The sequence below is a fragment of the Moschus berezovskii genome, chromosome 22 (genome assembly GCF_049115385.1).
Source record: "Moschus berezovskii isolate FMDL1 chromosome 22, NW_MosBer_1.0, whole genome shotgun sequence".
Lineage (NCBI taxonomy): Eukaryota > Metazoa > Chordata > Mammalia > Artiodactyla > Moschidae > Moschus > Moschus berezovskii.
In genome coordinates, this window is record NC_142481.1 from 42,755,589 (window position 1) to 42,780,366 (window position 24,778).

The 24,778-nt window shown below is 41.8% G+C and overlaps 1 protein-coding gene across 1 annotated transcript in view; it reads left to right on the forward strand.

Moving 5' to 3' along the window:
- Positions 1–1,691: 1,691 nt before the first annotated feature.
- The window catches only part of TOX3 (TOX high mobility group box family member 3), a 59,933-nt gene continuing 36,846 nt past the window's right edge, over positions 1,692–24,778 (forward strand). Inside the window, exon 1 of the mRNA XM_088829977.1 lies at positions 1,692–1,823. Within this exon, the coding sequence (XP_088686103.1) occupies positions 1,692–1,823 (132 nt within the window). The remainder of the gene's footprint in view (positions 1,824–24,778) is intronic.

The window sequence follows — 24,778 nt, forward strand, 5'->3', positions numbered from 1 at the left end:
TATTCTCTCGAAAAGGGGATGGTTGAAAGTGTCAGAGGAGGGAAAGTGACCATTTGAGACAGAGCAGGGAAGTGTCAGTGGATTTTAGTAATTAGGAGTCCAAGAACAGCAGTGGACTTCCCTGGTGGCCCAGTGGACCAGGATTAAGAATCCGCCTGCCACTGCAGGAGACATGGGTTCAATACCTGTTCTGGGAAGATCCCACATGCCGAGGAGCAACTAAGCCCATGTGCCACAACTACTGAGCCTGTGCTCTAGAGCCCGGGAGCTGCAACTGTTGAAGCCCATGTGCCCTAGAGTCTGTGCTCCGAAACAAGAGAGTAGCCTCCATTCGCAGCAACTAGAGAAAAGTCTTCGTTCAGCAACAAAGAAGACCCAGCACAGCCATAGAACAACAACAAAACCCCCAGCAGTTCATTAAATAGAGAAAGACACTTGCAGTCTTAGGAATGAATGAAAGATCGGGTGTGGAATCAGGGTGGGTAGGGATGGGGTGGGAAAGATGAGAGATTTATTTTCAGAGGGGCTCTGGTCTCAGTGGTCTTTGGTTCCCCTTCCCCTAAAGGATCTGAATATTTTTATAAGTCTCGGGAGGAAGCTGTGAAGTAGGAAAAGCTGAAGGATCAAATGAGAAGTAAATTAATAGAGGCAAGTCTAGATGGGAGTGGGATGTACAGGACGAAGAACACGTTTTCCTTGGCAAAGGAAGGAAAAGGATGATTTGACAGAATGGTTTGGGGTGATAGTTGAAGAATTCAGTTGATGGCCTCTGCTTTTTTTTGATCGGAGAAGGCAATGGCAGGCCACTCCAGTACTCTTGCCTAGAAAATCCCATGGATGGAGGAGCCTGGTAGGCTGCAGTCCGTGGGGTCGCTACGAGTCAGACATGACCGAGTGACTTCACTTTCACTTTTCACTTTCACACATTGGAGAAGGAAATGGCAACCCACTCCAGTGTTCTTGCCTGGAGAATCCCAGGGACGGGGGAGCCTGGTGGGCTTCCGTCTATGGGGTCACACAGAGTCGGACACGACTGAAGTGATTTAGCAGCAGCAGCTTTTTTTTGATAAGGGACACAGTTCTCTTGTGGAGGAGTAGGTGAGGGCTGGCAAAGAGCTACAGGGGACGGAGAGGTGTGGCAGAACCGCTCTGGGAAATGGATCTGCAGTTGCAGGGGACTGCTGAGTGTTTTCAGGGCTCTGCTGAGATCAGAAACTTAATAATACAGAGTTCATGCCTGTTGGGAGTTACATATTTTTGGTGCTGTTTCCATAGTCTCTTGTCTGTGTGTTTATGGGTGTATGTGTATGCTATAATGAAGGCTCCACACACGTTTGTTGAACAAAAGAGTCAGTCAGAGGTTGGCAGACAATTTGGGGTTAGACACTTTTTCCTAGAACCCAAGTAATATGTCAAGATTTGAATCCCTTTTCCTTGTTATGCTTTACTTTTGTGACCTTGGTTTCCTTTCTCTTCAGCTGATATTTTCTCTTCCACTAAAATAGAAAGTTGAAGTCAGAATGAAAAATTAAATCCAAGTACTTATTGTGTCTCTTCTATGGATAAAGCATTGTAGGTAGCTAGCCTTGCAGAAGAGTCGGAGGGGACAAGATGGTCCTTGCCCTTAAAGAGCTTCCAGTGTGGTGGGTGAGGTGGGATAAAGCATAGGAAGCATTCATCATTTTTGGCACATGCTGAGTATCATAAAAGACAAGGGAGGGAAGGGCTTTGAAGATTTCAAAGAAGGAGAAGCAGCTCTGCTGGCCTGGGCCAAGAAGGATCCTGAAGAAGAGGAGGTGTTCCCAGTGCATCTTGATGAATGCGTAGAATTTCAACAGGAGGCCACTAGTTGGGGGCAGGAGTGTGTTGGGATGGGGTTGGAGAGAAGCAGCATTTCAAATGCAGAAGATGGCCTGGAGCTGGGAAAGGCTGGGTTGGGTTCAAGAAGGAATATATATGCCAGGAGACTACATATGGAGGAAGTACAGTCAGCTAGTTACTCATTTTCAAGTTTAGGGACCCAAGAGTTTATCTTTCACTTAATAAAGCTGATGGGACCTCAGATTCAAGGTAGACAAAGTTCATTTTTTATTTATTGGAGTATAGTTTTGACTTGCAATATTCTGTTAGTTTTAGGTGTACAGCAAAGTGATTTAGTTACACATATATATGTATATGTCAATATTATTCTTTTGATTCTTTTCCACTATAGGCTACTATTATGAGATATTGAATATAGTTCCCCGTGCTTTACGGTAAATTCTTGTTGGTTATCCATTTTATATGTAATGGTATGCATCTGCTAATCGCATACTCCCAATTTATCTCTCCCCTGCTCCTTCCTTTTTGGTAACCATAAGTTAGTTTTCTATGTCTGTGAATCTGTTTGTGTTTTGTAAATAAGTTCATTTATATTCCACATATAAGTGATATCATATCTTTCTTTGTCTGAGTTAATATGACAATCTCTAGAGCCATCCATGTTGCTGCAAATGCCATAATTTCTGAATTTCATTCTTTATACATATCAGAATCAGGAGGAAAATTTTATTTTTCCCTATTAGCCCCTACATTTTTGATCCCAAAATTTATAGACTTGTAGAATTCATATTGATGGCTTTGTAGACAACCTATCAGTTTTCAAAGGCCCCAATAGCAACCTTTATCACAACCAAATTGCTTTGTGAGAAATAGTTTCAAATTTATTAGGAATTTCCTCCAATTTTCAGTTAAAATTTCATGCATTAACTTTAACCACAACATCTAGTCTGATTCTCTTGTTTTTAAAGCAATATTGAGAAAATAATGTGACAATAGCAGTTGCAGCCTTACAAATTTGTTGTCCTAGAAACAGAAGCAATCCTTTTAACCCTATTTCTTCTAGATGTTATTTTCTTCTGAACATATCTGGATAATTCCTTACGTTTAAATGGTGTGTGTGTTGGGGGGCACGTCCCTGGTGATTAAGACTTTGCCTCCCAATGCAGGGGGTGGGGGCTCAATTCCTGGTTGGGGAGCTAAGATTCCACATGCCTCATGGTCAAAAAAAAAAAAAAAATCAAAGCAGAAGCACTATTGTAATAAATTCAATAAAGACTTAAAAAAAAAAAAGTGGTCCATATGAAAAAAAAAAATCTTTAAAGGGTGTGGGTGAATAAAAGTGGAGAGAGGAAGTGTTTCTTGCTCCATTACATGTATGTTTAATTTTGAACTACCCCTATTTGAGAAGTAAATATTGTCCTAAAATCAATCTATAATACCTTTTGTCTTATTTATGATTTTTAATTGGAGGATAATTGCTTTACAGTATTGTGTTGGCCTCTGCCATACAGCCACATGAATCAGCCATAGGTATACACATGTCCCCTCCCTCTTGAACTCCCCTGCCACCTCCCACCGCATTCCACCCCTCTAGGTTGTCACAGAGCACTGGCCTGAGCTCCCTGTGTCATGCAGCAAACTCCTATTGTTTCACATATCATAGTGCATATGTTTCAGCTCTGTTCTCTCATCGCATCCCACCCTCTCCTTCCCCGACTGTGTCCCCAACTCTGTTCTCGATGGCTGTGTCCCCGTTGCTGCCCTGCAAATAGGTTCATCGGTACCATCTGTCTCGCAGTACCTTTCAGTATATGACATTTCTCAGCCATGAAAGAATACTGGGAAAGCTCACTTTTCTCCCTCGTGCCCCCGCTCACGATGACGCGGCTGCCTTCCTTTCTCCTTGTCTGTCATCTATGACTCAGCTGCTCTGGTGAGGAGGGATGTGAGGTAGAGAGCTGACATGGCATTGCCACGTGCTCATCACCACCTGAAACCAACAGCTTCTGGGCCATCCAGCTCTTTGAGCTCATCAGAAAACAGGGCCTTTTCACTAACCCCAGAAAACGCACCTTCTGCTTTATTATAAGAGAATCTCGTTTGTCCATTTGTTCTAAGGGTTTTCCTTTACAGATGTTTCAGGACTCTTGTTTATGTATTAAGGGATGATTTATATGCGGAGACCATAATGCTTATTATTTTTTCTCCCATAATAAATGAAAATTGTAGGGTAGCCGTCCATCACATTTATTTACTTATTTGTTCATTTATTTACATTGATTTATAACATTAAATTTCATCAGTGTTTATTTTTTAAAGTTTTATTTATTTATGGCTGTGCTGGGTCTTCATTGCTGCTGCCCACTTTCTTTAGTTGCACAGAGTGGGGGCTAACTCTCCATTGCGGTGTGCAGGCTTCTCATGGTGGTGGCTTCTCTTGTTTGTGGGCCACGGGCTCTAGGGCACACGGGCTCAGTAGTTGTGACTCATGGGCTTAGCTGCCCTGTGGCATGTGGAATCTCCCCAGATCAGGGATTGAACCCGTGTCCCCTGTGTTGGCAGGTGGATTCTTAACCACTGGACCCCAGGGAAGTCCCATATATATTTTTTTTTTTTCTTTTTTTTGACATAAGTGAAATCTTCCTTAGCCACAGGCATCCCCCTTGCTTCTCCCCTTTTCTCTTCTCCCACCCAAACTGGAGTTGAGTCCTGGAGTTTCTTTGGGAGGTGGTTTCGTGTGTCAGTATTGTCTTCACAACTCTGCAAGGGCAGCTGGTACTCTCCGTCCGTCATCTTTCTGCTCAGCGCCTTCCATGAACAGAAAAGTATTTTGGTGTCACTAAATCCAACAGATGTATTTCAACTTCATCCTACTTTAAGTTTCTGCAATATTTAACAGTAAAGCTGAAACTGCAATACTTTGGCCACCTCATGCGACGAGTTGACTCACTGGAAAAGACTCTGATGCTGGGAAAGGTTGGGGGCAGGAGGAGAAGGGGACGACGGAGAATGAGATGGCTGGATGGCATCACCAACTCTGTGGACATGAGTTTGAGTGAACTCCGGGAGTTGGTGATGGACAGGGAGGCCTGGCGTGCTGTGATTCATGGGGTTGCGGAGAGTCAGACACGACTGAGCGACTGAACTGAACTGAACTGAACAGGAACTGTTCCTCTCTTTCTGAAGTTTCTCTTGGTGTCGGGAATGACACTCTGTCTAAACTGCACTTCTGCAACCCTCGCCTTGCTTTCACAGGCTCCTTTGCTGAGTCAACGTCCTGGACTTGCTCACTGTTCTGTTCTAGGCTTCTTCTCCTCCCAGTCTCATTCCTCTTCATGGTTGCACTAAACATCTGCACCCTTGAGTCTTAGCAAAGATTCTCACCAAAACAATTCTCACTGTTTCAGACCTTTCCCATAAACTACAGGTGCTTCTTGGGTCTCTTAATCACAGTTGTTGCCAAACACAAGCTCGTGTGTCCAGTGCACAGTGAGGCCAACAATACCTAAACAGCGGAGTTAGAGCAGGGACAGGTTTATTGCAGGGTCATGCAAGGAGACAGGTGACTTGTGCCTCCAAAACCTGCATCCGTGAAGAATTTCAGCAAAGCATTTTTAAAGGCAAGCTGAAGGAGGGGGCGTGATTAATTGTTGGAAACTTCTTGGTGTCTGAATCCTTTGTTCTTGTAGCTATCCACATGGATCAGATCACAATGTTCCTATACACCTCCAACAAAACAAATGCCATTCTTTGTTCTGAAACTTTTTATCTCTATATGAATGGACTCTTAAAGGTCAGAGCCCTGAGAATAGGTTATCCTATTTATTTCAGGCTATAGGCAACTTTTATTTTATTTAAAAAAAAAAATACAGAACCAACTTGACTAAGCACAGGCAGTAGAACAGATCTAATATGGAGTCAGATTTATTCTTCCTTATTGCAAAACTCTGGGTTTTTCTTGGTACCTCAATCTCAACACAGTTAAAATGCACCCATGATTCAGCCCACCCCATAACCCAAGTCTGATTCTGTTCCGCATCCCCTGCTTAGATGAATGACACTGCTACTCATCCAGTGTCATGAGCCTCAGACCTTACCATCTTCCTTGACAACAGCCTTCTCCCTCACTCCTCTCAAGTCATCATGGGGTCCAGAGAGAAAGAGATTCCTGGATGCCCTCCACTCCTCGACTTTCCCCGTCTTCCCTCCCTTACCCCCACCATTCCCACCTTAGTTCATGCTACTATCCCCTCTCATCTGGTCTGTTGTGATATTTTCCTTCTGATTTACCAGCATCTTTTATAATCCATTTTACAGCCTATGTCCTTCTTCATGGCATACTTCACAGCTGAAGTCTCATCAAATATTTCTATAATCATTTAATTGCTATCTTATCTCTTTGCTCTCAGCTATATGTTCCATGGAGTCAGGAACCATCTTTTTTGGCTCACATTGTATTCTCAGTATTTAAGCAAACTTCCTGGCACGTAGATTTTATCAGAATATATTTACTGTAAGAATGAGTAAATAAATGAACAGTAAAAATTGATTATTGCTGTTTCTTATTTTCAGTATTTTTTTATTTATTATACACTTTGTGCTGATAGACATTGAGGAAATCTTTCTTTGGAGCAGTTCCATTATAAATAATATAGTTTTTCTGATTATCAAACTAGTAGGTCCTAATTTGAGAAAGCATAAAAGAAGAAGAAAAAAAATATTTCTCACTGTATATGGTTTTGAATCATGGTTTTCTAACAAATCATGACCGTTTTCCTACAACATTAAAGCCACTTTCAGTTCAGTTCAATTCAGTCACTCAGTTGTGTCCGACTCTTTGTGACGCCATGAATCACAGCACGTCAAGCCTCCCTGTCCATCACCAACTCTCGGAGTTCATTCAAACTCATGTCCATCGAGTCGGTGATGCCATCCAGCCATCTCATTCTCTGTCATCCCCTTCTTCTCCTGCACCCAATCCCTCCCAGCATCAGAGTCTTTTCCAGTGAGTCAACTCATCGCATGAGGTGGCCAAAGTATTGGAGTTTCAGCTTCAGCATCAGTCCTTCCAATGAACGCCCAGGATTGATCTCCTTTAGAATGGACTGGTTGGATCTCCTTGCAGCATAAGGGACTCTCAAGAGTCTTCTCCGACACCATAGTTCAAAAGCATCAATTCTTCAGCGATCAGCTTTCTTCACAGTCCAACTCTCCCATCCATACATGACCACGGGAAAAACCATAGCCTTGACTAGACGGACCTTGGTTGGCAAAGTAATGTCTCTGCTTTTTAATATGCTATCTAGGTTGGTCATAACTTTCCTTCCAAGGAGTAAGCGTCTTTTAATTTCCTGGCTGCAATCAGCATCTGCAGTGATTTTGGAGCCCCAAAAATAAAGTCTGACACTGTTTCCACTGTTTCCCCATCTATTTCCCATGAAGTGATGGGACCAGATGCCATGATTTTCGTTTTCTGAATGTTGAGCTTTAAGCCAACTTTTTCACTCTCCTCTTTCACTTTCATCAAGAGGCTTTTGAGTTCCTCTTCACTTTCTGCCATAAGGGTGGTGTCATCTGCATATCTGAGGTTATTGATATTTCTCCCGGCAATCTTGATTCCAGCTTGTGCTTCTTCCAGCCCAGCGTTCCTCATGATGTACTCTGCATAGAAGTTAAATAATCAGGGTGACAATATACAGCCTTGACGTACTCCTTTTCCTATTTGGAACCAGTCTGTTGTTCCATGTCCAGTTCTAACTGTTGCTTCCTGACCTGCATATAGGTTTCTCAAGAGCCACTTTAGAATTGTTTAAAATAAAATTCACAAATGTGAGACATATAGCATTTCTAGAATGTTTATATTTGATGCATATCATCCTTGGGAAGACCTTGTTTAGTTAATGGAGTTAGGAGCTGTTGGATTTCGTAAGGTTTGATGACTCTTAGGCTCCATTTAAAATATATGACACTGTTTATTGTCAAAGATATGTTTTCTACTTCAGGACGACTGCTACTTTGTAAAACCCTTTATTGTTACCTGGACCTCCCCTCATTCAGATTTTTCAAGAGCAGGGTGAGGATTCCTTGATTAATATCTGTCCCAAAGCAACACTTGATACAGTTCCATATGACCACCTACAACATCCACTTCAGGTTCTACCATTAGCAATGAAATCTTGTCTCTTTGGTAAAGTTACTTTCCTTGTATTAAAAACTGCCCTGACCAGTAGGGGAAGCAACTTGAAAAACTTTTGCCCAGCAGCGGAGAGAAAGCAGGTGAGGCGTTCCTTGTAGCTGTTGTTTTCGAAAGGCACATGCAGGGAGTTGATCATTGTTCAGCGCTAGAATGAGGTGAACACTGAACACTTGGTGTTTTCTCAGCCCTTCTTTTCTGGTCAGTGCAAGGATCAAGGACTTTGACTTAACAGAATACATTTCCTGTTATCTCTGGAGGGTTTATTTTTCCATGGAGATGTGTGATCTTTTATGTCGAGAGTTTCCCTATTATATGTATCTTCCCCAACACCCCAATGGTGTATTACGATATGAAGCTTCACCTCTTTATAATGTGATGAAAGTCATTAAAACATGATGAAAGTAAGCAGTTTGGGTGACGGTTGTGGTTTTTAAGGGCATGATCTTTCTGTGAGCATTTATTTTGGGTTTGGAGCGTTTAGACAGCACAGTGAAGGGAGCAGCAGCCAGTGCCAGAAAGAATCCAGGGCATCCCTTATGGAATCTGTTCCTTATCCCAGGGGCCCTATTAGACAGGGTTCATGTTCAATATTAATCTTGATATAAAGGCAGCTGTGGTTCTTTAAAAAATCATGCCCTAGCACTTTCCAGGTGGTGCAGTGGCTAAGAATCCTCCTGTCAATGCAGGGGATGTGGGTTCAATCCCTAGTCCGGGAAGATCCCACACGCCATGGAGCAACTAAGCCCGTTTCCCACAACTGCTGAGTCTGTGCTCTAGAGCCCGGGAGCTGCAACTGCTGAAGCCCACACTCTAGAGCCAGTGCTCTACAAGAGAAACCACTGCAATGAGAAGCCCGTGCACTGCAACAGTGTAGCCCCCACTCGCCTCAACTAGAGAAAGCCCTTGCAAAGTAACGAAGGCCCATGGGAGGCAAAAAAAAAACAACTGTTAAAATAACAATCATACCCTAAATTCTTTTTATTAGGGCCAAAGAAATTTATAGATAGACTTTATAGATGGATCTGACTTTTCCCCTCCATTATTAACCAGCACTATAGAACGTGTAGTAATTTTTCCTTTGTGCCATATATATTCTTCCACTAGTAGCAATGAGAAAGAAATTCTCTTCCTAGGAATAAATGGAGTCAGTAGAGGTTGATAAATATGTACATTATAAAAATAAGAGTCACTATAAATAAGGTGCTAACATTTTACTTTCAAGCCAAGTAGTTTGCCTTTTCTAAGAAGTTTCCAAGCAAAAATTTCCTCCTCTAATACGTGGCATTTTAACTGTGGCCTATTAAGAGGGTTGGGGCCTCCCAGGTGGAACTTGTAAAGAATCCACCTGCCAATGCAGGAGACATAAGAGACACGGCTTCGATCCCTGGGTTGGGAAGATCCCCTGGAGGAGGGTATGGCAACCTACTCCAGTATTCTTGCTTGGAGAATCCCCATGGACAGAGGAGCCTGGTGGGCCACGGTCCATGGGGCTGCAAAGAGTCAGAAACGACTGAGCGACTAAGCACATCAAGAGGGTTGGTTCATGTTTAAATAGGATGCACATGGTCCAGCCTAGCTAATATCCCTTTGTGATTACTTTAAGATTTTCACCTGTTTTACCTCATTTGGGGTCACTTTTGCATTTATAACTTGATACGGTTTGCCTTCATAGAGTTGAGTCACTCTTCTAGAATCCAATGTGGATTTTGCTGAAGAGTAAAATTTGATATATGATTTAAGAAGAACTGCTTACAAATTGCTGTATAATCACATCTTTTTAAATTCATGCAAAGAAATGTTAAGGTAATCTTGAATGTACTGGCATACAACGACTGTTTGGGATTCTAAGAATAAAATGCCTCCCTTATTTAGGAATGCTTAAACTCATGGTTATTTTATGTAAAATGCTAAAATAAGTTTGAGCTCTACACCAAATTAACACTGACATCTTGACTGAATTCCATTATTTGTTTTTAAGATGAAAGCCAACAATTCCTACTTTGAAGGGATTTTATTTTATGGTTATGTTTAAAAAACCATTAGCCTCATACTCAAACTAATTAAAATATAGGTCTAAGCGGGGGGTGGGGGAGGGGAACCTCCTTTAAAAATAAATATAAGATATAAAATCTTAAGTTAAAGATTTCGGAGTAGTTGTTTGGGAGGCATGTAATTTCCCTCCCTCCTGCCCTGAGACCTTATCAGAAGTGGGATTTAGGGTCTCGTGTGAGCCCTTTCCTAGTAAAAGATTTTAGCTAAATAAACAAACATAACTGGTAGGATACAGAGAACTAATGAAAGCTATATGATCGCCCATCTGGTAAAAAGTTGTCCCTGCAGAATTCAGGCAATCATAAAATCACAGAAAAAATGTATGTAATCAAGATATTCTTGCAGTGTGAGCAAAAACTCCCTGCCCTACACTGTAAAACACTAGTCCTGACATGTTTCCATAGCCAGCACAGAACCAGGGGTCTTCTTGTACATTCCTATGACTTCTTATCAGGTATCTGAGACATGTTCTTAAGCTTTTGGAAATGATAGATGTGAATTAATAGGCATTCATAGACGTATGTAATCCTGCTTAATTTATGTATTTGCTGACAAAATCTTATCACTGATAACTCTTGAGTTAAATGGGCTTCAAGTATTTGGTGCATCACATATGTCTCAGACTGGAAAGTACACACAATAAGTCACTTATTCTTTGGGAAGAATTTATAGGTTTATTTCTCTTTTTAAAACAGCCTTAGAATAACGGCTAAAACTATTTTTCTTTCCTGACTTATTCAAAACAGGGAAAAAACATGCAACTGAGCATTTATATAAGTGTAAAACTTCAGAGCTGACAACCAACTAGTTGATACATATTTGAAACCCATTTAAGATAATCCTTAATTGCAGTCAATAATCTTATAAGCAGATAATATCCAAAGTCAGCATAATGCCCACTTGAAGAAAGAACACTGATTGTGTTTGGATAGTCTAACAGCAAGAATCCTATAATATGTCTTTTAAAATACTTTACCTTTTGTTTATGCTTAATGCATGAACTGATCTATATCAGGATTTGTCAGTCTCAGCACTACTAGCATTTTGTTTTTGTTTTGTTTTTTTTTAGCAGCCAATGTTTTTTTTCCTCATTGTCATTTGTTTCTTAATTAAACCTATTTTGTATTGGAGTATAGCTGATTAACAGTGTTGTGATAGATTCAGGTGGACACTACAGGGACTCATGCACTTACATGTGTCCATTCTCCCCTAAATTCGCCTCCCATCCAGGATATGGCACTAACAGCACTTTGGATAGGATAATTTTTTGATGTGAGAGCTGCTCTGTGCATTGCAGGATATTCAGCAACATCCTTGGCTTTTTCCCACTAGATGCCAGAAACACTCTCTAGTCTTGAAAATAAAAACTCTCTCCAGACAGCATCAAATATCCCCTGGGGGAGGCAAAATTATCCCTGGTTGGGAATCACTGGTCCCTATACCTGTGTATTTATATCTGTAAATCTATAGCTTTATCTCATCTCTATATGATCATAGTTGTTTTAGGCACACCAACACGGTATGATACAGTTTAGGAGCATTAAACTTTATACTTTAGCAATCAAAGAGTGGACGACAATACAGAAAGCCATTTTTGGTGGAATTTATACTAACTCATAATTAGAGAGATTGATTGAAACTAGAGAACACATGTTTTACCTTTGGTTGGGAGAGTTTGGTGACTGAACTAAAAAAAACTGTAATTAGTTAAAATGTTTTCATTTAAAAATAGCGAAGAACATTTTGCTTAATGCATGGTTCCTTTTTTACATTTGAAATTTCATAGGGTTGTGCAAGAAGTAAGACCCAAGAGACTTACTGAAGGTATTTAGAATAAATATGTCCCATCATTAGAGACCTTAAAGTTTGTTTTCAGTGGAAAGTTTCTGAGGTCCTGGGTCATTTGATTGCAGTATGAACTACAAAGTCTGGCAGGACAAGGAAAAGAACTCAGATTTTATCTTAGATGACTTTCCATTTCTATTTTAAGACTTGGCAGTGCTTTGGCAAACCCTCCCAGTGGTTCACCTGAATTTGAAGTGGACTGAATCACGTGCACAAAATCAAATGGCTTAGAAAAAATATAATAAATGGCTTAGCTACACACTAAAGCTGCCAGTGGCAAGGACCCCTGAGTTGATTCTGAGGCCGTTGCCTCAGTAGTTGAGTATTTCCTGTGTGCCAGGTCATGGGGCTGTGATGGCCAATGGGCCACATACAGCCTCTGCCCTCGAGGGAGACAGACATGGAAATAGATCATTTTAGCACAGTGTAGTCACGTCTTGTGGCTTAGCTGGTAAAGAATCCGCCTGCAATGCGGGAGACCTGGGTTTGATCCCTGGGTTGGGAAGATCACCTGGAGAAGGGAAAGGCTACCCACTCCAGTCTTCTGGGCTGGAGAATTCCATGGACTGTATAGTCCATGGGGTCGCAAAGAGTTGGAGACGACTGAGCACTCTTCACACTTCCCTTTAGAGTGATGTACAGTTTGCTTTGGAGCTTGAAAGAGGAGAATCTAGCAGAGCCCAGGGGTGCACAAGGTGCTGCCAAGGAAGGCCTTTCCAAGGTGTTGTTTTCTGTTTTTTTTTCTTTCAGTTTTATTGAGATATAATTGACATATGGCATGGTATAAGTTTAAGGTATGCAGCATAATAATTTGAAATGATTATCCTGGTAAGTATCAGGAACATCCATCATCTCATACAGATACAAAATTAAAGAAATATAAAAAGTGTTTTTTTTCTTAGTGATGAAGAACTCCTAGGATTTCTTCTTTTGACCATTGTCATATATAACATGGAGCAGGCTTAATTATATTTATCATGTTGGACATTACACCCCTAGTACGTATTTATCTTATACTGGAAGTTTGTGCCTTTTGATCACCTCCTCTGACCCTCACTCCCCCAAATTTGACCTATTTTCCTATGAATTTGTTCATTTGTTTTTGAAGTATAATTGACCTACAACACTATATTAGTTCCTGTTATACAACATAGTGAATCAATAGTTCTATACATTTCAAAATGATCACTGTGGTATATCACATGCAAAGACATTACATAATTATTGACTGTATTCCTTACACTGTACATTTCATACCTGTGACTCATATACTTTGCAATTGGAAGTTTGTACCTTTCACTCTCCTGCACCTGTTCTATTTCTATCCTCCCACCACCACCTCCCCTCTGGCAGCTGTCTGTTTGTTCTCTGTGTCTATGAGTCTGTTTCTGTTTTGTTATATTTGTTCTTTGCGTGTTTGTTTTATAGATTCACATATACATGAAATAATATGGTATTTGTCTTTCCCTTTTTGACTTACTGCACTTACCTAATACCCTCTAGGTCAATCCATGCTGTCACAAAAGGCAAGATTTCTTCCTTTTTGTGGCTGAGTAGTATTCCATTTATATATGTACCATATCTTCCTTACCCATTCATCTATTGATAGACACTTAAGTTGCTTCCATATCTTGGCTATTGTGAATAATGCTGCAGTGAACCTCAGGATGCATAGATCTTTTCAAATTAATGTTTTTGTTTTCTTCATATAAATACCCAGGAGTGGAATTGCTGGATCTTATGGTAGTTCTGTTTTTTGTTTTTTGAGGAATCTCCACGCTGTACCAATTTACATTCCCACCAACAGTGCACCAGGGTTCCCTCCCTTTTCTCTGCATTCCATGGAATTGTTTTCTGAGCATCCCTGAAGATGATACCTACTGTGTGCATCAGTGGGTCTATTTATTATAAATTAAAGTGAAGTGGAAGTTGCTCAGTCGTGTCCAACTCTGTGACCCCATGGACTATATAGTCCATGGAATTCTCCAGGGCAGAATACTGGAGTCGGTAGCCTTTCCCTTCTCTTCCCAACCCAGGGATTGAACCCTTGCAGGCGGATTCTTTACCAACTGAGCTATCAGGGAAGCCCCATTATAAATGAACCTACACTAAAGTGCCCATGAGAGATGAGAACAAAGTAGTTATTTCTTTCAGGGATGTTAGAATTTATAATGAGACACAGCCCTTTCTAAACCCAAGTAACAGCTAGTAACAGAAATTTGCATGTGAATGTCAGATCTTTAGGGGACAGGCAGAGATCTTTCTGGTTTTAACAGTGACATCAAAGAAAGTAGCTGTTTTTTTCCATCGACTTTAATGGCTACTCTTCTCTCTCATTTTAGTCCTTTTCAAGAAACCAAAAGAGACCAAGCACATCTAATGTACAAGTTGCTATCATTATATAAAAGTTGCCCACAGTTTGCCGAATACAAGGGAAAACACTGTAAACCTTCTGGAAGTTATACTCTGGACCTTATCTTCTGCTTAATGTTGGCTGGTACTTCTTCTCTTCTGTCTTTAGTCTATCCTCTGCTTGCAAACATCCATACAGCCTGTCTGAGCTAAAGCTCTCCAAAGTGTAGTCTGTACTTTCTGGCTCCCAAATGAACACTCTCTGTTCACTGCCAAGAATGCACACATCCCTGTTTCTTCGTCTGCCAGGCCCACTGGTGACAAGTAATTTTCTCTACCAGAGTGCCCTTGTCTCATAGATAGACTCCTATACATCTTTCAAGACCCCATTTAAGTGGCCTGTGTTATTTGAAAACTTCTGCTGATTTTCCATGGGGAGTGTTTTGCTTATCTCTAGTATATAGTGTGGTGATGTGGAGTCCTACCTGTCTTTAACATTAGAGCACTTCTAGGGTAGAAACTGAGTCTTATTCACATATATTTTACCCAATGTGTACCACTGTGTCTTTTATATTATGTGTGTGTGCTCAGTAGCTCAGTCACGTTTGATTCCTTGCGACCCCATGGACTGTAGCCCATCAGGCTCCTCTGTCCATGAGATTTGCCAGGGAAGAATATTGGAGTGGATTGCCATTTCCTCCTCCCAAGGAATCTTCCTGACCCAGGGATCGAATCTGTGTCTCCTGCATTGGCACTTTACCACTGAACCCTTTTATATTGTGAAGTGAAAGTGTTAGTTGCTCAGTTGTGTCCAACTCTTTGCAACCCCATGGTCTGTACCCCACCAGGCTCCTCTGTTTATGGGATTTTCCAGGCAAGAATACTGGAGTGTGTTTCCCTTCCCTTTTCCAGGGGATCTTCCAACCTAGGGACTGGACTCAGGTCTCCCACACTGCAGGCAGATCCTTTACCGTCTGAGCCACAAATAAATATTACATGAAATGTTTCAACGATCCATTTATTTTTCCCAGATTACCAAACACCAAGTTCTTTACTCTCAACTTTCTTTTTTCGTTTAATCATGGGCCTCTTCCATATAAAACACTTTGCTGGGGCCTTTGTCTTGTCTTACTTCTCCTTACATAGTCCAGTCCCACGAAGTTCTATCCTTTCCTTCTTAGAAACAAGCAAAACAGAAACTCAGAGAGGGAACATGGTACCTAATGATAACCCAGCATGTAAGTGGTAAAGCTTGGGTTTGAACTTGGATCTTTCTGGCTCATTCATCCACTCATGCATTCAATTGATGATACTGATATATACTTACTGTGAGCAACCACTTACACTGGGGCCAGAGGAAACCACGTGGAACCAGATAAATTCCTTGTCACCATGGATTCCCCATGCTAGTGAGGCCAGAGACAGTCAACTAAATACAGTAAAGGAACTTCCCTGGTGGTTCAGGGAGCTAGATTCCACATGCTGCAACTAAGAGTTTGCTTGCTACAACTGAGACCCAGTGCAGCAAAATAAATAAGGATGGGGTGCGTGTGCCCTTGTAGCTAAGCTGATCTGGGGAGGGAACTTAAGCAGAAACTGACATGAATTAATGGTGGAGGGGATAGTGGTCCAGGCAGGGAGGAGATCAGGGCACTGGCCTGAAGAAGGGAGTGAGGAACAGCCAGGGCAGAGTGCCTGGATCTGATAGGCTGTCTTAGGAGGTATTTTGGAGGAGGAATCAGCAGCCAGGTCACGTGGGTATGTGTAGCCCATGGATAGAGTTAAGGCTTTTACTCTGTATATCAAAGGGAAGCTATTCGAGTTCTTTAGGTAGTAAAATTCTCTTGTGCAATCTTGTAAGCCTTCACAGTTTGTAAAACAGCCATGCTTGGTCTGTTTTTGTTTCTGCAAGACTCTGAAATGTCACCTTAGTCATGAGTACAGATAGAAAAAGTAGTTTTCTCTGTATAACCCATTTCATTCTCAAAACCCCCAGGATGAAGCAAATGCAGTTCTTGTGCACACAATAGAAACAGGAAAAGTGAAAGCCATGGTGGCTAACTAGCTTGTGCACAGTTCCATGACTCGCAAGTAGTCAATAACTGCTGGAGTTTGAACATGTCCTCAAAGTGAGTTAGGTAACTTACCTACCTTCCCATAACTAGCTCAGTGGGATTGGGGTGCAAAGCCAATTAGTCTGACTTGTAATGAAATGCTGTCTGTATTTCATTCTTCCTGCTCTTGTCCTTGCCTGGTCTTGGCATCTGCGACTTGGTGCCAACCTTGCCATGTGAACTGGTTTCTCAGCTTCCATCTATCTTGATACCACTCTTGTACACCTCCTACAGGTGATGTGCTCGGGGGAGAGGGGCCTTACATCTCTCTCACTGAATCTTCCCTTCAACAAAACCCTTCCTGGACCTGCCTGTTCAGTGCATTTCAAAATATTGGGTTGGTCAAGAAGTTTGTTTAGGTTCTTCCATAACATCTATGGAAAACTCCAAATGAACTTCTTGGCCCGTGCAATAAATACTTAGACTGGCCTTCAGGGCCCCCTCAGAGCCTGGCCACCGGCCATCTCGCCATAGTGACCTTGCCTTTCCTCAGTACCCGCCCTTCGCCTGCAGCCAAGCAGATCTGTCTGTTCCTGGAAGGAAGCCTGTGCTTGCTAAGGTCTGCAGCTTTGCTCATCCCTTCTCTCTGCCTGGGCCATGCCCCACCCCACCTTCTTTCTTCATTCAGGGTATGTTTTTTGAAAAGGCCATTCCCTTTTGATTCCATTTGCTAAGCTTGCAGACCATTTGTCAGTGTCACTCACCAACCAACCTGGCCCTTGATAAATGTTTCCATGCTATCACCCAAACTGAGTTGTCATCTCTTAAAACCAACAGTCACGTCTCCAATTTCAACTTCTTGACATCTGCAGATCCTTTTAATTAGCCTCTAAGAGGTCCTCAGTGAAGTGTTGGTAAGGCTTTGAGAAGGAGGAAGTGAGATAAATTATAATTACACAAAAGGTGTGGTCACTTCACAGCAGATGCCTTACCATCGGCCCCTTTGGGTATGTGTTTAAGGAAAATTGGGCCTTTTCCTGTTCCCTGAATATCGGTGACGCACAGTAGCTGGACCAGTCCCAAGGACTGCTCCATTTTTGCTAAAAGGAAAACTTGATTTGAGAAATTTAGTATCGTCTCCTCTACTTATATTTGGGTTTTTTTTTTAATATTAAACAAGTGCAGTTGGTTTGAGAGGGTGTTGGGTTTTTTTTTCATTATTTTTCGTGCTACTTCTAACTAGTCCAGATGGCTATGCCATTCACAGACTCAAATGTGTCCAGATCATGAAACTCCAAAGGCCTCCCTGTTTGCGTAGAGTCCATATGTTTAGGCATTGTTGTTCCTTGTGTGGGTCCATAGAATGTGTTGAAAAATCTAACAGGGGAACTTGCATTTCCTACTTGGTCCAAGTTAGGATGTTTCTGTCCTTCCTCCTGGTCATGAGGGGAGGAGAGGGGGATAATGGTCACCTTTCAAGTGATTACTTTCTCCTCTAAGCGAGGAAGGTAAGAAGAGATGATAAATAATTGAATGAAGGCTTTATTATTCTAAACAGTACAACTTGTGCTATGTCAGCATTTTGGCAAGATCAGCATCAGATGTATGGAAAGTTTTTTTTTTAAAAAAAGAAATTTCCACCCATTAGCCTAAAATTAATCAGGCTCATCATTTTCAAATAGGAGTCTATTTTTGAGTTCCTGAGAAATTGGTTCAAAATACAGATTTTTTTTAAAACAATAATACATTTTCTCTTTTTTTGTCCGTACCACGAGGCATGCAGGACGAGGGATGGAAACAGTGCTCCATATAGCGGAAGCATGGCGTCTTAACCACTGGACCACCAGGGAAGTCCCAAAATACAGGTTTTTTTTAGGTCCCCACTGCCTCGAGATTCCGATACATTAAATCCTAGTTGGGTATCAGGTCATCTGCCTTTAATACCAGGCATCTGATTACTCCTTGGTTCCTAGCACCAGACTTTGAGAAACTCTAACCGAGACTTGAAAGCCAAAATTTCAAAAAACAGGATATTTCAATGAGAAAAAACATCAACTAACGAATTTAAAGCTCACATTTTTGCCCCATTAGATTGTTGGCTTTCTCTTCTCTTCTTGCCTGACAGCAAGAATCTCTGTTATTCATTGCAACTTGTTTTTAGCCACTGAAGGCATCATCCTTAACACTCCAACCCCACCCACCTAAGGCCTCTTTATCCTTCCTAGAAAAGGGTTTGTGCATTTTCTAGAATAAAGCATTTTTCTTCCAAGCTGAGTATCTCTAGTGTTTAAAATATTCATTTTATTAGAGTATATAGGTGACAGAGGATGAGATGGCTGGATGGCATCATCAACTCAATGGACATAATTTGAGCAAACTCTGGGAGATGGTTAATGACAGGGAAGCCTGGTGTGCTGCAGTCTATGGGGTCACAAAGAGTCAGACACAACTAAGCAACTGAACAATAGCAGCAAATTCTTTTTCCACTTTTACTTTTTCTCCATAGGCGTGGTTTTTCAAGGGACCCTCTGGTATGTGCTTACTCAGTTGCTTCATGTCTGATTCTTTGTGACCCCAAGAGGAGCCTGCTAGGCCCCTCCATCCGTGGGATTCTACAGGCAAGAGTACTGGAGTGGGTTGCCATCCCCTCCTCTAGGGGATCTTACTGACCCAGGGATTGAACCCCTGTTCCCTGCGTCTCCTGCATTGTAGGCATATTCCTTACCACTGAGCCACTTGGGAAACCCAGTGGTGATGGATGCTTGGTTTCTCATTCTTATTTGAATTTCATGTGCTGACTCTGTGCTCTGCTTGGCTTAGAGGACAATGCCACATACCATCGTTTCACATCTAGAAATGAATTTATCTGTTTGTCCAGTTGAGATTTATTGAACACCTACTAAAACACTCACCTTGGCACTGGGACATCAGTGTAAACAATAGATAACACATTCTTATTCTCACTAAGTTTGCAGTCTAGTGGAGGAGAAAGATAAGACCTAGGTTACGTTGTGATAAGACCTGATGCAAAGAACTGACTCATTGGAAAAGACCCTGATGCTGGGAAAGATTGAAGGCAGGAGGAGACGGGGACAACAGAGGATGAGATGGTTAGATGGCATCACTGACTCGATGGACGTAAGTTTGAGCAAGCTCTGGGAGTTGGTGATGGACAGGGAAGCCTGGCGTGCTGCAGTCCACGGGGTTGCAAAGAGTCGTACAAGACTGAGCAACTGACCTGAACTGACTGAGGTTACGTTGAAAAGTGTTATGGAAAAGGAAAGGGGAAGAAGGGTAGAGTTCTAGAGGTGGAGGAGGGCTGCAAAGAATGTTATACGGTGATCAGAGAGAAGGTGACATTTGAGAGAAGTCTCAAAAGCAGGGAGAGAGCAAGCCATCAGGCTTCCCAGGTGGTGCAGAGTGGTAAAGAATATGCCTGCCAATGCAGGAGATGCAGGAGACTCGGGTTTGATCCCTGAGTTGGGAAGATTCCCCGACAGGAGGGCATGGCAACCCACTCTAGTATTCCTGTCTGGAGAATCCCACAGACAGAGGAAAGGCTATGGTCCATGGGATCACAAAGGGTCAGACACAACTGAGCATGCACAAGAATGCACACGAGCACACCAGGGACACTTGGAGCAACAACAGTCTGGGCAGGGGAAACAGCCAGTGCAAAGACCCTGAGATGGGAATGTGTCAGGCATCTTGCAGGAACAGCAAGGAGAGGCTGGCAGCGATAGGGTGGGATAAGCAAGCGGGAAGAACATTGACAAAGGGCGGAGGAGTCATTGGGCCACTGTGCAGATTTGGGCTTCTTCCCGTGCGTGAATGGGCAGTCACGGCAAAGTTTTGAGCAGAGGAGGGAGGTGATCTGACCTGGATTTTCCAAGGGTCTCTTTGCCTCTGTGGTAGGGGCTTGGCAGAGCTAATGGAAACTGCCAGGAGGCTGCAACAGGGATCCAGGAGGGCATGGATGCTGGGACCTGCCTGAATCCTGCAGAGGCGGTGGCAAGCGGTTGGTTTTGGATATAATTAGAAAGATGAGCCAACAGAATCTTTTGATGATTTGATGGGGGAATGGAGAGAGAAAGACTGGATTCAAGGATGATTTTTGACCTGAGTCACCGGAACTGAGTCACTTCCCTTTCAAAGGAGACGAGAAAGGCTGAGGGTGATGTGGTTGGGGGAGAAGATGAGGAATTCAGTTTTGCTCTCATGAATGAGATGCCTACTGATATCCAAGAGGAACTGCTGTGGGTGACTGTATATATGAGTCTGGTGCTCTGCAGGTAATTATCTAGAAGGTTTTAGCATATGCACAGGTAAATAATATTTTTGAAAGTGTATTTCCTTAACAAAATCTTGCTTTGTACTTGAACCTGTTTATGTGTGCTTATGTATGTGTATGCATGCCAGGTTGCTTCAGTCGTTTCTGACTCTTTGCGATCCGCCTGGCTTCACTGTCTATGGGATTCTCCAGGTAAGAATACTGGGGTGGCTTGTCATGTCCTCCTCCAGGGCATCTCCCCTACCCAGGAATGGAACTCATGTCTCGTATGTCTCCTGCAATGGCAGGCAGGATCTTTACCTCTAACTCAACCTAGGAAGCAGATGTCTGTGTATATGATTGTATATATGTGTGTACATAATTCTCTCTGGTTTTAATTGTATAATTAGCAGAATTGTGTTTGTGTGCAATTAATATGCTACCGCTATGCTACCATGTGTGTGTGGGGGCGGGGGGGCTTCCCATTTGGCTCAGTGGTAAAGAATCAGCCTGCCAGTGAAGGAGATGTGGGTTCAATCCCTGGGTCTGGAAGATACCCTGGAGTAGGAAATGGCAACCCACTTCACTATTCTTGCATGGAAAATTCCATGGACAGAGGAGCCTGGTGGACTGCAGTCCATGGGGTTCCATGACTGAACGACTTCACACACGCATACATGTGTGCTCTTCCACTTAGTACACCTCTTAGTCCATTATTTGCAGTTGTTTTGTGTCCAGCCTATTGTTGACCCCCTAACCTTTGGTACAGACTGACTTTTTTGACAAAGTCACTCTCTGTTTCCTGGAGTGATGCTCCAGATTTATCCCTGATCGCTATCAGTATTATCATTCGCCATATTGGGCTTTCTAAAGACAGATTACCACTGCTGAAAATGGTTAAATCTTGATGATCCCTGGCAAGTTCTTTTCCACGGGATAGTTAACAGAGCCTTCGGGAGTGTGTGAACTTAGCAGTGCAGCCTTCTCCATCATGTGACCATGCTTGGCACACTTGGTCCATGATGGCACAGTTCATTTGTGTAAGCAACTTGACAGATGTCCTTACTGAGGCATCAAATTGGATGGTGTCTGCTAACAAATCTAATGGGAAAAAAGAAAAGAGAATTCAAAGGATTATCTTTTTTTTAGGATTAAAATTGTGCCATTTAGCTGTTTGATACCCTGTAGTTAATGCTGCTTTATTAGAAGCCTATACAATTCTTCACATGGGTGTCAAAATAATTTCAGTGAGAATGATGTTGTGTGGACTCATCAGGCTGAAGTCTTCGTCTTGTGACTACAGATGGGTTATTGTCTGCTGTTCCACTGTCTTCCAAGCCTTTTGCTGGATGAGCGAGACTTAACAATCTCCATTAATTTGCTTTGGCACTTCACATGGTTAGTCAGGCCACGAACACGATGGTCTTTAATAATTTTTTTTTTAAATACTGCAATGCTCCTTTTCAGTTGATGTCCTTCATAAATTGTATTTGCTGAAGCTATAATTACTCATCAAGCAGCAAAAGCAAATCTACCTCCAAGTACAATGAAGATGTTCTTTTGTGAAATTATTAAGATAGAGAAGTTCGACATGCAGAGTAATTTAGTTCTGCTTTATAATTATATCTTTGGGGATCCCATCTATTAGAGCCTATCAAATTGGAAAGGACTGATCATCATCAGCACACCTCATAAATGCCCCTGTCTCACAGTGACCATTTCCCCACATAGATGAGGTCTTTAAAACAGTTGAATTAGCCTGTTTCTTTCATAACATGTTTGAATGCTCTTTAGAGTAGTTAACTCTGTTTCACCTACAGGTTCATTTAATTTATTTGACATATTTTGTTTTGACTCTTGAAATCACATAGAAGAACTTTGTATTACTGAGTAGAGGATCTTGGAAGGAACATTAGTGAAGAGTTACCACTGAGAAAGTTTGGAAATTGACCAAATTAAGGTGACTTGTTGTTGCTGTTCTTGTTTATTTGCTAAGTTGTGTCCAAGTTTGTGACCCCATGGACTGCAGCACCCCAGGCTCCTTGGTCCTCCACTATCTCCTAGAGTTTGCTCAAATTCATATTCATTGAGTCATTGTTTGCATACCCATCTTGACTTAGAATGTCTAATTAAGAAATTCATATTTAGTTGATTAGTAACTTTACTATGGTGCAAGTTGAGGATATTAGTTATTATAAGAAGGATTCAGGGAAAATAAGACAGTATTATCAATAAAGGATTTGGAACAAGGTGTCCCAGAGTGTGTTCCCACAGGGTGTTGGGGGAAAAATGAAGTGTTCCACAGCCAGTTTATGTGGGGCTGGGTTTACTAGCTCTCAATTAAAGAAAAATGTCAGCTCCATCCAAATAGGAACCTTGTCATCTTTTTCATCATTTTGTCTCAGGTCTTACACGTTGTAAACACATAAATATTTGCTGAAGAGTGAACTGCAATACGTCTCACAATCTTTAATGTTACAGGGAGCCCTGTGACTCATCCAAGAGAGGGCAGTGATCCACAGCCTTTCCCAAATTTACTGGTTTTTTGAAATACTTTTCCTGAAGTGCATTTTACTAGACTTAGCAAATGAGTTACCCTCTGGGAAATTTAAGCTTTGAGAAGATCATTAAAAATGAAGTTCTGAAATTGATCACTAAGTGAAATATTCAAGTTTTTGCTGCAATTGGAGTGTAATTGATACAGATTATGAGGCAGGAGGGGCTTCCCCAATGGCTCAGTGGTAAAGAATCTGCCTGCCAATGCAGGAGATGCAAGAGACACAAGTTTGATCCCTGGGTTGGGAAGATCACCTTGAGAAGGAAATGGCAACCCATTCCAGTATTCTTGCCTGGGAAATCTCACGAACAGAGGAGCCTATAGTCCATGAGGTTGCAAAGAGTTGGACACAACAGAGCAACTGAGCAGACAAGCATGAGGCAGGAGGGATGTCAGACTTTATTGCTTGTATCTGTGTTTGGGGCAAGTTTCCTGACTCCTTAGAAGCCTCAGTGTGTTCATCTGTAAAGTAGGGGTAGTAATTTTATTTCTCTGTTTGTTGGGAAAGTAAATTACATTTGGCCCCACTCTGGAAAGTTAAATGAAATATTAATTATGTATGTAGAGGACTTCCCTGGGTAAACCTTTATTATCATTATCATCATAAAAAACTAATGGATAAAATTGTTCCACTTCGGATGGGTGATTATGATACACTGAAATTAAAATATGATCACCCTCCCTTCCACAAATATCAGAGGGCTTATAATATGCCAGGCATTGTTGTTAGTTCAGGCAGACAGTGGTGAACACAGTCAAAGCCCCTTCCCTCGTGGATCTAGAGGTTTTGTAACATAATGTTTTTATGGATGTCACTGTCTCTTAGAATGTAAATCTAATTGTACACAATTCAGTTAAAGTTAATTGTTCTGGAGTCATTATATTAGAGATCTGCCCCAAATGATCACTTTTTCCTCTCAGAATCAGATTGGTTCTTACACAAAAGAAGCGCAACAAAATCCAGAGGTCATGTTTTAAAACAAAATAAAATTAAGCTCGCATTACTTGATAAGGTAAAGCCAGTGAACATGGGATCCCGTTCTTCCTTGTCAGGTCCGTTAGCGCATGAGGGTAGCCAGATTTAGCCAATAAACACACACAACCTGCAGTTAAATTCGAATCCCCCATAAATAAATACTTTTTAGTATAAGTATACCCCAAATACTGCATGGGACCTAATTATACTAAAATAAAGTGGGGTGTTTTTTTTTTTTTTTTTCATTTTTATTTTATATTGGAGTTGCTGTTTAGTCACATCCTACTTTTTTGTAACCCTATGGACTGTAGCCCACCAGGTCTCTTTGTCCATAGCATTTCCCAGGCAAGAATTGTGGAGTGGATTGTCATTTCCTTCTCTAGGGGATCTTTCCCACCCAGGGATCGAACCCACATCTCTTGCATTGACAGGTAGATTCTTTACCACTGAGCCACCGGGGAAGCCCAAATTGAAGTATAGCTGACTAACAATGATGTGATAGTTTCAGGTGAACAGCAGAGAGATTGAGCCATACATATGCATGGATCCATTCTCCCCCAAGTCCCCCTTCCATCCAGTCTGCCCCATAACATTGGGCAGAGTTCCCTGTGCTATACAGTAGGGCTTTGTTTGTTATCCATTTTAAATATAGTGG